Source organism: Nycticebus coucang, chromosome 15, assembly GCF_027406575.1.
Source record: "Nycticebus coucang isolate mNycCou1 chromosome 15, mNycCou1.pri, whole genome shotgun sequence".
In the NCBI taxonomy this organism is placed as follows: Eukaryota; Metazoa; Chordata; class Mammalia; order Primates; family Lorisidae; genus Nycticebus; species Nycticebus coucang.
Window position 1 is genome coordinate 79,990,199 of NC_069794.1, and position 17,659 is coordinate 80,007,857.

Consider the following 17,659-nt stretch of genomic DNA (forward strand, 5'->3'; position numbering starts at 1 on the left):
ATACAAAAGAGCAGATTCATGTTTATTTCCTTATGGTCCATGGAAGATAGCATACCATAGTACAGGGTGGCCGTAAAGCTCATGTGCAATTTTAAAGTGTGAACTATTTTAAATTGCACACAGACTTTATGGCCATCATGTATAGATATTATTTTGCTCCTTGCTTTTTTCACTTAACAACATATTCTGGAAATAATGCCAAATAAGTTTATAGAAATTTTCTTCATTTCTTTCTTTTTTTTTAACCCCCATAGTACTTTATTGAGTGAATATACCATTAATTTGTGAACCATTCTCCTATATATGGGCATTTAGGTTGGTTTTTAATATGTTGTGATTATAAACAATGCTATAGTGAACAATCTTGTGCATTGTTAAACGTGTGTATTTTTCGGGTGAAATCCTAGATGTGCAATTTCTAGGTCAGAAGCTGAGTACATGTGTTAGTTTCATTAGACTTTTGCCAAATTCCCCTAAAAAAGACTTGCGCCAGTTTGCATTCCTGCAACAACGTATGGCAGTGACTATTTCCCCTAAGTCTTGCCAAATACTCTGTCATAGTTTTCCATTTTAGCCAAACTAATAGGTGATAAATGGCATCTCAATGTTGTTTTAGAGAAATGGTGAACTATTTTTGCCTGTTTAAGGGCCATTTTTATATTTCATATAAATTGTTCATTCCCATTTTTCTGTTGGATTTGGGATCCTTGGTTTTGCAATTTTTAAGAGTTCTTTATTTATTAGGGACATTAGAACTTTATCTGTGACACATGCTACAAAAATTTTTCTCCTAGTTTGTTGAATTATCTTTTGACTATGTCTATGGTAGTTTTCATCATCCATACTTATAAAAAAATTTTATAGGGTGGCGCCTGTGGCTCAGTCGGTAGGGTGCCAGCCCCATATACCGAGGGTGGCGGGTTCAAGCCCGGCCCCGGCCAAACTGCAACCAAAAAATAGCCGGGCGTTGTGGCGGGCGCCTGTAGTCCCAGCTACTAGGGAGGCTGAGGCAAGAGAATCGCTTAAGCCCAGGAGTTGGAGGTTGCTGTGAGCTGTGTGAGGCCATGGCACTCTACCGAGGGCCATAAAGTGAGACTCTGTCTCTACAAAATAAAAAAAAAAAAAAAAATTTTATAGTTACATTTATTAGTTTTCCGTTTTATACTAGTTTTTAAGTCACAGAAAGCCTACTCATTGTTAAAGAAAAATTCATTCCATTTTTTTATATATTTGTATGGCTTTATGATTTTATTTTTAAATTTAGATCTCTTACCATTTGGAGTTCATTCTTTTTGTGAGGTATGGATCTAATTTTATTCAAATGATTGATTACTGAGAACTATTTATTAAAGAGTTTATTCTAGTGATTCGAGATGTTTGCTGTATCATATCCTAAATTTCTCTATGTCCATATGTTCTGGACTTTCTATTCTATTCCACTGATCTATGGTCTATACATAAGCCAGTGCCACCCTGTTTTAATTATGAAGGCTTTGTGGTATGTTTTAATGGCTGATAGCTCTAGAGTCCCTGCTTGGATTCTCTTTTTTAAATATTTTCCTGGATATTTCTGCATGTTTGTTTGGCCAGTTGAACTTCACTATCAGTGTGTCTAACTCCATAAAGGCTAGTTGGTGTCTTCATTGAGATTCCATTAACTTATAAATGAACCTAGCAAAAAATGACATCTTTATTTCGGATGCTGAGTCATCTTTCCAGGAAATCCTTTCCATTTGTCTAAGTCTACTTTAGTTTTTTCCAGACTAATTTAAAATTTCTCTCCGATTCATACCCTGCCCCGGCTGAACTGCAAACCAAAAAATAGCCGGGCGTTGTGGCAAGCGCCTGTAGTCCCAGCTACTCAGGAGGCTGAGGCAAGAGAATCGCTTCAGCTCAGGAGTTGGAGGTTGCTGTGAGCTGTGTGATGCCATGGCACTCTACCGAGGGTAATAAAGTGAGACTCTGTCTCTACAAAAAAAAAATAATAATTAAAAAATAAAATAAAATAAAATAAAATTTCTCTCTGAGAATTTTGCATATTTTTTGATCAGCTTCCTCATATATGTTTAATCTTCTTTGTTGCTGTTTTAAATTGGGGATTCTCTAAATGATTTTTATAATTACTATGTTCTTTAAATAATTAATGCTTGTGCATATGAATAATACTGGTTTCTGTCTACTTTTTTATTTTGCTACTTTACTCAATTCTTGTACTGTTTGAGTCAGTTTTATCATTGGGTATTTATTTCCTAGGGCTTTCCAGTTATATTTTCATACTATATATGACATAAAAAATAAAGAGTTTTTTTTTACTTCTCATGCAAAATCTCATGCCTCTGATTAATTTCTTGTTTCTAATTATATTGGCAATATCACTAGTACAATATGAGTTGTGGTGAAGAGAGTAGGAATTCTTGCCCTATTCCTGATACGAATGGAAATTCTTCTAGTGTTTGCACATTGAATAAAATAGTAATATTAAGACTAAAGATTTTCATCACATTAAGGTATTTTATTATGTTAATAAACTATCTCTCAGTCTTTATTTTCTTGAATGCTGTTAACAGGAATGGATATTGAACTTTTGTCAAAGCCTTTTTCAGCATCTAGGAAGATAATCATATTTTTCCCTTAGATCTTTCGGTATTTGTTTCCTAATATTGAACCAACCATGAATACTGGAGTGAGTTCCACTTCTTCACAATATATTATTTTCTTTATGTGGTATTGGATTCTGTTTGCTAATGTATTATTTATTCCTTTCACATCAGTATGCATGAGTTGCAGTGGTCTGTAGTTTTCCTTTTTTCTACTTTTTTTGCAGAGTCTTCATCAGGTTTCAGCATCAAAATTAGGTCATAATTATTAAAACAATAAGGAAGTTCCTTTATTTCTGTGTTAGTATTTTGTACTAATTTTCTGTTTACTGCTGTAACAAAGTACTACAAATTTAGTGGCTTAAAACAGCACGTGTTTATTACCTGTTTGGGAGTCAGAAGTCCAAAATTGGTCTCACTGAGCCAAAATCGAAGTGTTGACAGGTTGCATTCATTTCTGCAGACCCTAGGGGAAAATCCATTTTCTTGTCTGTAATAGCTTCTAGAGGCCACCACATTCCTGGCCTCATGGCCCCCTTCCATCTTCAAAGACATCAATGATTGAGTTTTTCTCAAATTACATTTCTCTGACACTGACTGTTTTCCTCCCTCTCCCATATTTAAGGACATTGGGCCCACCTGGATAATCACACTTTGTACTTCATCTCCAGGAGACTTAATTCTAGTTACAGGTCCCAAAGCAAAGAGAGTTGGTTGGGGCAGGTCCTGAGCAGGGTCAACCTTGTCTTGCATGGCAGCTGCCTCTGGAGAGGCTGTTAGTTTCCTCAGCCCATACAGGGTTAAGGCCCTTAGAATAGAGGTGGAAAGGGTGATACCACTAGAGGTGAGGTGAGGAAGGCCACTTCTGTTGGAGTTGGGAAGACATCTCCCCCTGGCAAAGAACACCCATCAACAGGTAGGAGCTCCATGCCCTTACCTTTGTCAGGGTCTTCCTGCACATCCCTATCCCAGTTTACAGAGCCTGTTCTTTCTGAAGCAGCAATTTTACTTTAACAAAAGAAACTCTACAAAGCTTGGGGTTCAATCATGTTGTCATTCAGCCAGCTACAGGGTAAGATTCTGTAATTTGGGGGCTTTCAGAGGTTTCAGCCCTGTAGCTATTGGGGATAAGGCTTTCCTTCAGGGCACACATGGAAGTTTCCAGGTTAGTTATGCAACACGTGAACAGGGAACTTGAAACCTTGAGCACATCCTTGTCTTGTACTACTTTGTCCAGTGACATTAGGAGCAACCAGGCAACGTCATTAAATTTATTAGTTTTCCAAGAATGTTTAGAAGTATTACGTAGAGAGTCATCCAGGTCCTTGCTTCTTGTAAGTGGTTGATAAGAAGTGTTGATTGCAGATATTTTGCCTATGTCTATGAGCAGTTCAGCTGTGGACATCAGTACCCTGTTTACTACTGGAAATAGAGCCATTAGCATCTTTAAATCTAATCAAATCAGTGAGCCAATTCCACAAATTTTACATGGTAGATACCAGTGGGCCTCAATCTTACAGAGGAGACAGCTAAGGTTCTGAGAGAGTAAGTAACCTGCCTGAAATCACTCAACTAAAAGTCTGAAATCTACCTAAGCTCTATGTTGAAACTGCCCCTTTTTTCCCTTCCATTCTTTCTTTGTAACACAGTAGTCACATTGTTGATTGATACTCAGCCTATGGTTTTCTGGGATCATCCTTCTCATCTAACGTATGTCCAAAAGACGAATTCTCTTTGGGGCTTTGCCAGCTGCTTCCCATCCCTATTCTGATTCCACCAACCAATTGTCCAATCTTGTCCAACCCATTTATCTAGCTAGTAAAGCTAATTTTGAATTTCACATCTCTTAGAGTTGAGATTAGTCAACTCTTCAGAATATAATACAGAAACCTAAGGAGGATACCTCTCCTGCAATCATCCTAGTCGCTGGCTTAAAAAGTAAGAAAAAAAAAGTTCTGTCAAAGACTAACAGACTAGAAAAAATAAAGATTACCTTCTTACTGGGGGATTATAGAAAAGTGACATTTCTTCAGTTCTCTTTTGACAAACATCTAAGAACATATCAAAGAACAAAAGCACATGTGTCATTTGCTTCTTTTTTCTCTCAGTTTTCTAAATCCTGGTTATTCCATCAAAGGTGGTTCAGAATATCTATTGTCTGCATGCAGATGATTGCACCCACTAATCATTTCCACTTTTAAGATTTCTGTTTTGTATTTTTCCATCCCAGCCCATTCTCACCTCATTAAAGTCTAGATGGATTGTATTTGGTTAAAGCTAGCATATTTTCCTGGCAATCTCCTTTGCTAAAATCCAGTGTTAGAGCTTCAGCTTATATTTTAAACGCATGGAAAAAGAAGGAACCTGGATAGTGGAAACAAAATAAACAGACGGTTGCCTTGACAGTCTGTAAGACAGACTCTTCATGATCATTTTTCATGGTTTTCTTTTGAACTAATGAGACAGAGATACAATTTGTGTCTCTTTGACCTCCTGCAAATGATACCAAGTCTCACAAACAGCAAAAACCACCACGATGTCTCTGCCAGAGCACCTTTACTTGGACTGACTCCTTGCCAGTCCCACCCTGCATCGCCTTAGGAAACATTCACTGAGACCTGTTCTCAAGGCAGATTGCCGTTGCTGTGGGAGTGAACATGAGTAGGGCACAGCAAGGGGGCTGTGATATTGGAGGGGGAAGACAAAGATAAGAAATGATCATTCCATGAGGCAGGATGTCATGGTGCAAGAACATGCAGAATGACATGAAATTCTGTCAGAGAATGAGAAAATGCACTCCAAATGGGAAGGTTGGGCAGAGGACCTGGAGGATGTGGGGGGGTGCTGACCGAGCTAACTAAGCCGAACCTCTTAGCATTGACTTGCACTTCATTTCTATTTTGTCAGTGTTTAGGTTGTTCATACATTTGCTGTTAAATGTATTTAAAACACAAAACTCATTGAAACAGAGAGGCTCTTCCTCCAAGCTATAAAACTATGGGGGTAACACCTTTAACACATGTAAATTTCCTTTTACATTTTCCTATGCTCAGGTTCCTAACCCAGGTTATAACATAGGCTTGCAATTCTATAGGCCTTATAGATAGAAGGCTCAACAAGGACAATGGAATTAGTAAAGCACAGTGACTTAGGATATAAGCTTTAGGGTCTGACCTGAGTTCACACCCCACTCTCTCACTTCCTAGCTTTCTGTATGAGGTCTGACAATTAAGTTTGTGAATTTACTCTAGAAAAAGCGCTACATACCTCACTGCTGAATATCGCTATGGTCACCTTTGAGATACTTCCCTTGGGAAGCTATGTACCAATGCTAGCTAGCACCTAGTCCACCCTTCAAAGCAATTTTGAAACTCTTTTTCTGGAATGGCCATTACAGCTGTCATCATATACCCTTGATGTTCTGAGTGTCATCAAAATGTCTTCCTTTCAATATTTGCTTAATCTATGGTAAAGAAAAAAGTCATTGGGAGGCGAGATCAGGTGAGTGGGGAGGGTGTTCCAACACAGTTATTTGCTTGCTAACTGAAAACTCCCTCACAGACAGTGCTATGAGCCAGTGCATTATGATGATGTAAGAGCCATGAGTTGTTGGCCCAGGTTTTCAATTCAGATTTCCCTATTTCTCTATCAATGTTTACTTGGTCTGCTATGCTTCTCACAGTCAGCCAATGGTTTTGATGCACAATTCAACAAGTTTTTGTAATATTTTCACCAGTTCTGCTCATTACTGGTCCCTCAACTTCTTTCAACACCATGATGCTTTCTCTCCCCTCAGAAAAACCTTTCATACATTCGTATTATTTCTATGAACTTGGACTAACATGTCCCTGACTTCACTTCCACTTTTGCCAAGTTTAACAAGAAATATACGAATGTTTGTTAGTTGCTCTAACTCAAGCTCCAACATTCTCACAAGGGCACATAAAAACATGCAACAATAATGAACACAGGTCAGCAAGACACTGCCAAACACTGACATGAACACAACTGTGGGACACTGGTATACCAAGGTTATGAAACCTTACCAAGCTGTTTGAACAGTGCTGCCAATGTAAGCACACAGCAGCAAATTCACGAACTTAATTGTCAGACCTCACGCTACACCTGACAGGTTGTACAAACTCTGGGTCTCAGTTTTCTCATCTGCATAATGAAAATGATAATAGTGCTTATTTCACATTGTGAGAGTTACATGAGATAGTGTGTGCAGGCCCTAAACATAGTGCCTGGCATCTGTTGTCATCAGCTAACGCTCATCATTAGTTACTGCTCCAAAACACAGTGTTCATAATGTTTTCTTCAAGGAGATACACCATTAGGCTTTCATATGATTTTTCTAAATGCTTGTTGCTATTCCAACACAAGAAAATATGCCAGGAACAAAAGACATCGCCAACTCTTTTAAATATTGGAAGCCAATAATATCTCTAGTTTCATGAGTCTGTGAGGTCACAGTTTCCTTCTGTGCTAAATCACAACAGTCTAAACCCCCATTTATTAGCCTTCTAGAAGTGTTGTCTTCTTTCAGGCATCTAAGCATTTTGAGGACTCCCTGGGGAATTTTTATTCAGAGGGTACCTCCCTACCTGGCCCTTAGCTTGCCACCATGTTACAGGAGCCAGTTTATCTCCCTCAAGATGAACTTCACTGAGCGGTTTTTCATTACCTGGAATCCAGGCCCCAGTTTCTAAAACCCCAAGAAAAGGAATTGTTTCCTTATCACTACAGCCCAAGGGCCCATCCTGATTGCTTCACTGACTTCTTCAGTGTCTGTAGGAAGATCACTTCTTTTTTTTTTTTTTTTTTGTAGAGATGGAGTCTCTCTTTCAGGCCCTCGGTAGAGTGCCGTGGCCTCACACAACTCACAGCAACCTCCAACTCCTGGGCTTAAGCGATTCTCTTGCCTCAGCTTCCCGAGTAGCTGGGACTACAGGCACCCGCCACAATGCCCGGCTATTTTTTGTTTGCAGTTTGGCCGGGGCCAGGTTTGAACCCGCCATCCTCGGTATATGGGGCTGGCGCCCTACTCACTGAGCCACAGGCACCGTCTGGAAGATCACTTCTTACAAAGGAAATCTTACTACCTCCACATGGCCCTCAAAAGACAACAAACAGCACCCTACGTACCTTATTACCACTCTTAACTAGAAGGAACCAGAGCACCTAGCAAGATAGATGATTCCAGATCCAGAGGGGGAAATATGCCAGATAAGCCTAGGATATTCTGTTGTGTCAGAAAGCTAGGGATACATATACCACATTTTGTTGCGATATTCATGAATTGATGGGCAGTTGGGTTGATTGTAGCTCTTTGCAATTGTGAATTGTTCTGCAAAAAACATTCAGGTGGAGGTGTCTTTTTTATAAAATGACTTATTTTCCTTTTGATAGATACCTAGTAGTAGTGGGATTGCTGGATCCAACCGTTGGCCTACTTTGAGTTCTTTGAGGGATCTCCATACTGGTTTTCATAGATGTTGTACTCGTTCGCAGTCCTACCAGAGTTCCTTTCTCTCTGCATTCACACTAGCATCTATTGTTTTTGGACTTTTTAATATGAATGAATTCCTTTTGTAGCAATTTGGAAGGAATTGGAGACCATTATACTAATGAAAGTATCTCAAGAATGGAAAAAACACCACACGTATCTCTAATAAGTTGGAACACAGGTGCACAGAGGGACGTAAAAGTCACTGGAAATCAAGCAGGAGGCAAAGGGGAAAGTGGAGGAACAAAAACCCACCTAACGGGTACAATGAACACTATCTGGTGATGGATACATTTATCACCCTGACTCAAGCCATGGTAAAAAAAAATTGTACCCCTTTAATATTTTGAATTAAAAAAATAGCTTTTCCACTCTATAGTTAAAATATATATAATTAAAAAAATAAACTAAAAAAAAAAAAGCGGCGCCTGTGGCTCAGTGAGTAGGGCACCAGCCCCATATGCCGAGGGTGGCGGGTTCAAACCCAGCCCCGGCCAAACTGCAAACAAAAAACAGCCGGGCGTTGTGGCGGGCGCCTGTAGTCCCAGCTGCTCGGGAGGCTGAGGCAAGAGAATCGGGTAAGCCCAAGAGTTAGAGGTTGCTGTGAGCCGTGTGACACCACAGCACTCTACCCGAGGGCGGTACAGTGAGACTCTGTCTCTACAAAAAAAAAAAAAAAGAAAGAAAGAAAAGAAAGGGAGGGACGTAGAGAACAACTTGAGACCAAAAGACAAAGGGGGCTGATAAGAAGGGCCAGGGGCAAAAGATGGGATACCTTGAACATCTAAAAAGGATAATAAATACAACTGACTAAAACACATTGTATATCTTAAATTTATGAGTTTATAATTTATAATGTGGAATGAGAGGCAACAAACATTCTCAACCACCTCATTCGGTTCTGCTGCAACAGCAAGTCTTTATTTAGAGAACTGGCTCTTAAAAGAAAATGATTAAGAATTTACCCTGTCCTTCAGTACACACTGTATTACTGAGAATTTAAACTGCCCTAGTTCTTAAAAAATAGTTAGAGAGAAGGAATAAGTTCCAGTGTTTGACAGCACGGTAGAGTGACTATAGTTAACAATAATGTATCGTGTATTTCAAAATAGCCAGGAGAGAAGATTTGGAATGTTCTTAACACAAAGAAACGATACATGTTTGAGCTTTGAGCTAATGGATATTCTAATTACATTGATTTGATCATTACAGATTTTATGCATCAAAATATCACATGTACCCCACAAATATGTACAATTATTATGTAGCAGCAATATATGTATCTCAAAAAAACATCACCCTAGTTGATGAAGAAAAGTTGTTTTTCAGATAAAAATTCCAGCTCGCAAATGCAGAAAGACAAAAATAATCACAACATTACATAGCGAAACCCAATGAAATAATCTACTCAGGTAATAATTATTAACAGATAAAACCATTAGATGAAAGAAATGTTGATGGGGAGCTTTACACCAGAGGAGATGAGGCTATCACATCCTGCCCCATGATAGATCATTAAATATGGAACACCCTCATGGAATGCAATATGATGCCCACAGTATCACATCTGAGATACTATTATGCCCCACATTTGAACTTGAATCTCACTCTAACTGGAAAGCTAAATTTCCCTGAAAGGAATGTAAGAACAAGTGAAATGACATTACAAAGAAACAAAGAGATAAATCCAGCATGCGGAGCATTCTATGGGGTAGCTGACCCAGTTTCTGAATAAGTCAATGGCGTGGCAGAGAAAGGAGGGGAGGGGTTTTGCTGTTCATAAGAAACCCAGGAGATTTCAAATCTAATGTAATATGTGAACCTAGCTTGGGTCTTCACTCAAACTAACAAATAGAAAAAAATTTTTTTTTCTTTTTTTTAAATATTGTCTATTTTGTTGTTTTAATGGCATTGAATTTGTGTAAGGAAATATCTTAATTTATAATTTTTAACAATGCGTACTAAAATAATAGGGCTTTGCTTTGAAATACTTTAACAAAAAAAGAGAGAAAAGAGACAAGGGAAGATAACAAACCCTTAGTGATGGCTGAATCTGGGTAATGGGTGTATGAAGAAAAAGGTATTTTAAAAAAGGGTAGAAGAATCAAATGTGCCAACATCTTGATAGATGTTAGAAATGGAAATACGAAGAGTCTTTATATTTATCTCTACGTTTGAGAGTATTTGTAACTTTTATAGCATGTAAAGGAAACAAACGAGGCACAATTCTAGGGCCCTGGTACATTTCGCAAAATCTAGGTTGTTTGCCCTGAGATCCGGCCACGTGCGCAATTTCCACAATGCCGTACAGAACGGACAGGACCTGCCCCAGTGCCGTGCCTGGTGGTATCCTCTGTGCACAAGAACAGAAGCCGAAAATCACCTTTCTCTTAGATTCTTCAGTCTCACCCTACTCTCCAGTGAGCAACTGTGTTAGCAAGATCTCATACTTCTCCGAAGAACAACCAGTCATTTTCTGGTATGGTGCAAACTAAATCCTAATGTAGAAAGAATCCCCTTTCCTAAAGCCAATTATCTGCAGGAAAACAACTGTGCTTACACGAAAGCATTCTTTTTATCAATATGGGGACAAGTTTGGCTTTGTGGAGCCTCCCCACTCCCTCCGGCTCCTGCCACAATAGGGGCTTTGCTCTATCTTGACTTAATCCACAGTTCCTGTTGGTCAGGAACTGTTTGCCTCAAGGTGAATTCTCACTACTGCTTGTGGTAAAATATAACAAAAATTTCACAACTTGACTATTTTTAAGTGTACAGTTCAGCAGTGTTAACTGAAGGCGCTCTTCAACTCATGATGAGTTTACAAAAACACCCTTTTGACTTAGTATTATTTTCAATTTGTGATGAGTTCATCTGGGCATAGCCCCATGGTAAATCCAGGAGCATGATGAATGTGTCTGGCTCTTATAGAGAGCTTCTAAAATGCCCTGCTGTAAGTCAGGACCATCTGTACATTCACACTGTAGTGGAACCAACTTCCAGAACTCTCTTCATCTTATACAACTGAAGCTCTCTATCCATTGAACTCCTCCTTCTCCCCTGCCCCAGCTCCTGGCATCAACTGTTTTGCTTGCTGAAAGAATCTGGTCTCTCTACACACCCCATGTCAATGGGATCATACAATGTTGGGCCTTTTGTGACTGGCTTATTTCACTTAGCCTCATGTCCTCAAGGTTTATCCATGTTGTAGAATATTTCAGAATTTCCTTTCTCTTAAAGGCTGACTAATACTCCATTGTACATGTAAACCATATTTTGTTTATCCATTCGTCTGCTGATGGACATAGGTTGCTTTGGGCTATTGGGCTATTGTAAATAATGCTGCTGTGAACATGGGTGTACCAAGCCACCACTTCTTACAACATAGTTTTTGTCATAGAGATTTCAAAAGCCCAAGAACAGCTCTCAGCCCAGGCAAGCTCCAGGTACTGTGAGCCTCTCTCCCTCTGAGAGGTCTGCCAAAGCTTACTGCTAAGATACCAACGCCTGTATGAGACAGAACCGGCTCTGGACCCCCTGACATCAAAAGCCCAGAATAGGGGGTCTTTGCCTTTGTCCTGGAAGTTTTTGTTTTACACCAATAAAAATAAAACAAGCTAGCAAGAAGGTCAGAAGTGGAAATTTGCTCCCTCCTGTTTTCTATTTCTCTAGGTTTGGCTGCCATTACACACACAATGTGTATCTTTCAAAAGCTTTCCTCCAAACATATACAAAGGTCTACATTCACTTTGTTCTTTATAAAAGTTTGCTTTCTCACTCAGGGTTATCATCTTTCCATGAAATATAAAGGTATTGGAAATCTAAAGTATTTCCCATTTTTATGCTATTAAGGACAATGCTGAACTGAATATCTTTATGCATATCTGCTTTCATATTCATATTATTGTAGTTTATACATGGAAATGTTAGGTCAAGGTATATGTACATTTTATATTTTAATAGGTACAAATTGCCTTTCTTTTTTTCTTTTGAGACAGAGTCTCACTTTGTCACCCTAGGTAGAGTGCCCTGGCATCATAGCGCACAGCAAACTCAAACTCCTGGGCTCAGATGATTCTCTTGCCTCAGCCTTCCAAGTAGCTGGACTACAGGTACCAGCCACAACACTGGGCTATTTTTAGAGACTGGATCTTGACCTTGGTCAGGCTGATCTAGAACCAGTGAGTTTAGGCAATCCATCCACGGAGGCCTCCCTGAGTGCTAGGATTACAGGCGTGAGCCATCACTCCCAGCCCAAATTGCCTTTCTAAAGGAATATGCTAATTTACCTGTTACCTTTAAAGAAAAATTTGAGCTTATTCTTTCAAGTTTAAGGCAAACATATCCAGTCCATGCCTATTTGATCACCAAATATTCTCTCCTCTCTCCAAAGGAATCTAAATAACCTATACTACTTAATTAAAATCTGCCTGGAAATCTCAGTTAAATTAGTAAAATCAACTATTGTCTCTGTAGCATTAAGCAAATTTAGTGGGCGAAATATAGTTGCATATTTCTGTAGATGATAAATTTCAGCATTTCTCCTCTGAGGTAACAACATATAAAATTAATCTTGTACGTATTTGCGTCTTTTACTTTCAGGATTACATAAACATATTTTAAATACCAATTCTCTCTTGAAAAAAAAGTTTTTTTAATAAACCTTTGCTTCCCGCCTTTCTTTGTTGATTTTTAACTGTTCGAAGAATTACAAATTGCCAAGATCAAGTTCTCTAAAGCTATTATGCCCATTTGCCTAGGAGAAATATATCCCAGATCCCAATTTTAATTATTGAAGTCACTCGAATGGTTTGTGTGATTTCACAATTGTATGTCAAATATGAAGATTTTATCAGATAAGGCCAAAAAATAAAAATAAAAATTGGCGACCTGCACATTTGAAAATGGGTCCTCCTTAGCAACAAATACCCTGAGAGGCGTTTCCTGGGAGGAGAGGCTATATACATCAGGATTATAAATATCTTCCCTTCTCTGAACAATAAAGCCAGGTCTTGAACACAGCCAAGCCCCGGGCGCGCCGTGGTGCCGGCCGCGTCCCCGGAGCCCGGGCCGCCTTTGTGCGCTCGCGCGCGCTCTGCGGGGATGTGGACGCGGCGGGGGCGCAGCCGGCCCGGGAGGCCGCAGCGGCTGCCTGGGAGCCGGCGGGCTGTCCTCCTAGGGGGATGGCGCTGCTAAATGCTGCGTTGTCTTCCGACTATTGATCTGCCTCATCCTGAGGATTCCAGGGGCAAAGTGACCCACCCGCCCGCCTGTCCCCTCCCTTCCTCACTCCCCGCCCGCCGGTTCTCCGGCTGCCGAATCCCATCGCCGCTGCTCTGCTCGCCTCCCCCTCGCATTCCTCCGACTCCCGGATTCCTGGAGTTATTAGGAGAAATAAGGTAGCCGAGGGGACCACATGGAAGTTGTGACAGCTCCCGGCATCGGCGCGCCCCTGTGGTGCGTGCCGGTCCTTCGGCTCCGGAGTTGCCCGCTGACACGTTGAATGGAGGAGGTCCCCGTGCCAGCCAGCCTGCTGCCGGGATGGGCCACTGCTGCTGCAAGCCTTATAACTGCCTTCAGTGCCTGGACAAGACGGTACTTTGCCTTCCCTCTCTCTCTTCTTCCCCTTCCTCCTTTGCAAGGACAGAGAGAAAGCAGCGAGCCAGCCACCTCCGTCCCTGTCCCCCTAGCATGCGTGTGCGCTTTGTTGGTGAGCCGGAGGCTCCGTTTACTCGTTCCAATGTACTGAATTGTGAGTGGTGTTCACGGAAACATTTGATCTCACATACTCTGCAGTGCCTTACATAATTCTTTATTCCTGCAGTCTCAAATGTAACTGTTGCATTCTCCTGAAATCCAAACCACGGAGAAATCCTTGGAATATTCTTTATGTATTTGAATGTACCTGCGAAACCGAAAACGGTCCAGTGGGGGAATTTAGATTAGCTAGGCTCGTTCTTTGCCAAGGGCTAACTTTGAAAGTTTACCAGCGTCCATAAAAACAGCATCCGTCCTTGTAATTTATATTCTTAACATCAGAGAAGAAAGTACACCTGTGTAGTTTTTCTCTCTGTATTTTGCATCTCAGAGGGATGGATAACACAGAGGTGAAAACTTAAAAGAGCCACAGAGAGTCTGAGGGTGTGTTCATGTCTTCACAGGGAAGAAAAATTCACAGCCAGGGAACTGAAAATAGAGTACTAGAGAGAATTGTGTAGCAGTTCTGACACAAAGCCTTTCTTTGCTTTTGACATTTGCCTACTCTGTGAGCTTGCAGAGGGATTAGGTTATGCTTTTAATTTCACTGCTAGAAATCAGTGGACATCGCTTCTCGGCCTTTTGGTGTAGATCAAGTGTAGAAATCAGAGGACAAGAACTCTTGTTTCTGTTATATTTTTTATTACCATGTACGTTTGGATTTCTCAAAGATGCGTGGAATGGAATTTCCCAGGGGGTTGAAATTGCCTCCTTTCTGCCCATGAGATGAGCTATCTTCTAGATGGTTGGCGATATAGTGTGTGACCAGGCATAGGAAAATACATGGCTTAATATAAAACTCATAACAAGGCAGCCACTTGGGAACATCTAGTTACCAGTCCTGCTAATGAACTTTGACCTAAAGTTACAAACCACCTAAGAAAATTAAACTGATACCTTAAAAGCCATTTAGCACTTTTGTTCCAATAGAAATAACTACTTCAGGCTCAGTGCTTGTGGCTCAAGCGGTTAAGGCGCCGGCCACATACACCTGAGCTGGAGGGTTCAAATCCAGCCAGAGCGGCCAAACAACAATGATGGCTGCAACCAAAAAATGGCTGAGCATTGTGGCAGACGCCTGTAGTCCCTGCTACTTGGGAGGCGGAGGCAGGAGAATCTCTTGAGTCCAGGAGCTGGAGGTTGCTGTGCGCTGTAATGACACAGCACTCTACCCAGGGTGACAGCTTGAGCCTCTGTCTCAAAAAAAAAAGAAAAGAAAAAAAAGAAATAACTACTTCAATGGAGTTGGCTTTTGCTACCATGAACATGAACTAAAATATTTATATACACGATTATGTGCTTTTAACAAATAGATATGTAAAACATTTGCATGTTATACAATATTGTCTACAAATCCAACATCAAAATGATTCAATTATTTTTAAAGAAAAGTCACAAAAAGATGTTAAAGGGAAATTTCCAACAGTACTTACAATAAAAGAGAAAGATTTTCTACATATACAACAATACACTTAAGTTCTTATTTCTAAACCCTGGTACAAAAGTTCTAGAGGTAGAGGCTATAATATGTAGGCCTTTTTGTTGGAAAAAGTATATTTTAAAGTAAATCTGTTTCTCTGATTTCTTTCAAATCAGGTTCTTGAAAATAATTTTCCCTATGTCATGCTTGAAGAGATTTTAGAAGATAATTCAATACCATTTCATCTCTTTACCTGTGTGATATTTAAGTAACTGCTAAATGTTTTTGCTTTGAAACTTCAAACTCAATACTATTCTTTACTGGCGAAAACTTTAAAATGTTATTTATGAACTTTTTCATCTTGTTCACACTCACAGTTTTTGACTTTTTTTTGCCATATTTCTGAATAGTCTTCCTATATGAGTTTTTACAGATACATGTTCATAGGTGTTCTTTTAAGGAAGTGAGGACTTGCTTTTTTTAAATAAGAAAAAGGCATTGTTTTATACATGCTTTTCAAGATCACTTGACAAGCAATATGCCAAAATCATTTATTTATCTGATGTCACCTAGCTACTGGGCTAGGAGCCCAAAGTTGTATGTTGGGAGCACTGTAGGATTCCACTCCAACCTCAAACTTAGAAATCAGTACTCCTCCAAACCCCACAATAAAATCCTTCAGTCTGTCAATCACCTCTGACAAGCCCAACATTAACATAGACAACAAGAAGCCTGATAAAATTGTTGATAGAGTTGTTTCTGTACTTTGCATCACTGAGCCTAGCATAATAAACCTTAAAAAAAGGGAAAAAAGAAAAAACTTCCACAGAACTTTGTATAGATACAAACTCTAAAACTTTATTTTCAGAAATAAAAACAAATTTTATTAACAGTTCCATCATAGTACTACAAAAGATGCCCTGGAAAACATGGTGGGGCAATTAAAGAGACTCTCCGAGTAATCAGTTTCAGAGGTGGGGCTGTAGTTCGATGCTGATTTAGTGTTGGATCATTAGGGGACACTAGAATCTTAGAGTATAAAATGGAGGGGGAAAAAAAAAACCTGTTAAATGGTTTTTTAAAGCTATTTGTGCTTATATATATCCAACTTATAAAAACCTATCTGTGCCTAGTTACTATGGGGACGAGCAAAGAACTCTTAAAAGGCATGCCCTGCCTTGTGTGGTTTACCAATAATGAGTTTGGTTGTCCTGCTTCGTCCAGAGAAATCACAAGTAGGGTAGGCAGCAATAACGCATACAGAGCAACTGGGCATGAACGCAAAACTGGGATGTAAGTAAGTGAAGTGAAAGTTGCGTTGTACTGACCATACTTGTTTATGGAATTTATTTTTATTTATTTATTTATTGTTTTGTAGAGACAGAGTCTCACTTTATCGCCCCGGTAGAGTGCCCTGGCGTCACACAGCTCACAGCAACCTCCAACTCCTGGGCTTAGGCGATTCCCTTGCCTCAGCCTCCCGAGCAGCTGGGAACACAGGTGCCCACCACAACACCCGGCTTTTTTTTGTTGTTGCAGTTTGGCCGGGGCGGGGTTTGAACCCTCCACCCTCAGTATATGGGGCCTGTGCCCTACCCACTGAGCCACATGGTGCTGCCCCTGTTTCTGGAGTTTAGAAGAAATTAGGCTAGAACCATAGGTGAGCTTTCTTGGAAAAAGTAAAACATGAATTATGCTTTGAGTTGGAATTTTATTAAACTGAAGAGAAGGAATTTATTCCAAGCAAGGAGTACAGGAGGAAAGATGGCTTAGCCCAATTTTGATGCAATGTAAGAGAGGAAATCTTACAAACACAGCAGGAAATACAGTCTGTAGGGACTATGGGTGAAATTGTCAGCCTGAAAGGTTTTTTAACTTGCCCAGGTTTTCTAACTTGAGTTAATAAAAGTGGGCTTTTTGAGCAAAGATGCAATCTGTGAAAAAACTCATCTACAGGTATTTTGAAAGGGATGGTATGACCCAGGAAGGCCATCAGACACCCAGATGGATCCCAAAGGGTTCATTCCCATGCGGGTTCAACATGGTGCTGGATGGAACCCGCAGCTCTCTATATGCACAGAAACTCCTTCTTAAACTCCTTACGTTGATCGTTGTTAGCATTGTTGAGTTATTAAGAGAATTAAGCTACCTGGGTAAACTAGAATGTCAGCTTGCTTTGTAATAGTAAGAAATACAGGCGCCTGTAATCCCAGCACTCTGGGATGCTGAGGTGGGAAGATTGTTTGAGAGAGAAAAGAAGAGAAAGGAGGAGAAAAAAGGAAAGAAAAAAGGAAAAGGAAAGGAAAGTTAGCCGGGCATTGTCCTGGCACCTGTAGGTCCAGCTACTTGAGAACCTGAGGCAGGAGGATCACTTGAACC

At 40.1% G+C, this 17,659-nt stretch overlaps 1 protein-coding gene across 6 annotated transcripts in view; it reads left to right on the forward strand.

The window, feature by feature from the left end:
• MTUS2 (microtubule associated scaffold protein 2) overlaps positions 1–17,659 on the forward strand; it is a 749,188-nt gene that overhangs the window by 656,075 nt on the left and 75,454 nt on the right. Inside the window, exon 1 of one of the 6 annotated variants that reach the window (XM_053563405.1) lies at positions 13,218–13,698. The exons of the other annotated variants lie outside the window; for them this stretch is intronic. Within the exon in view, the coding sequence (XP_053419380.1) occupies positions 13,645–13,698 (54 nt within the window). The 5' untranslated portion in view covers positions 13,218–13,644. Of the gene's footprint in view, positions 1–13,217; positions 13,699–17,659 lie in introns of those variants that run through there. 6 annotated transcript variants of the gene reach the window in all.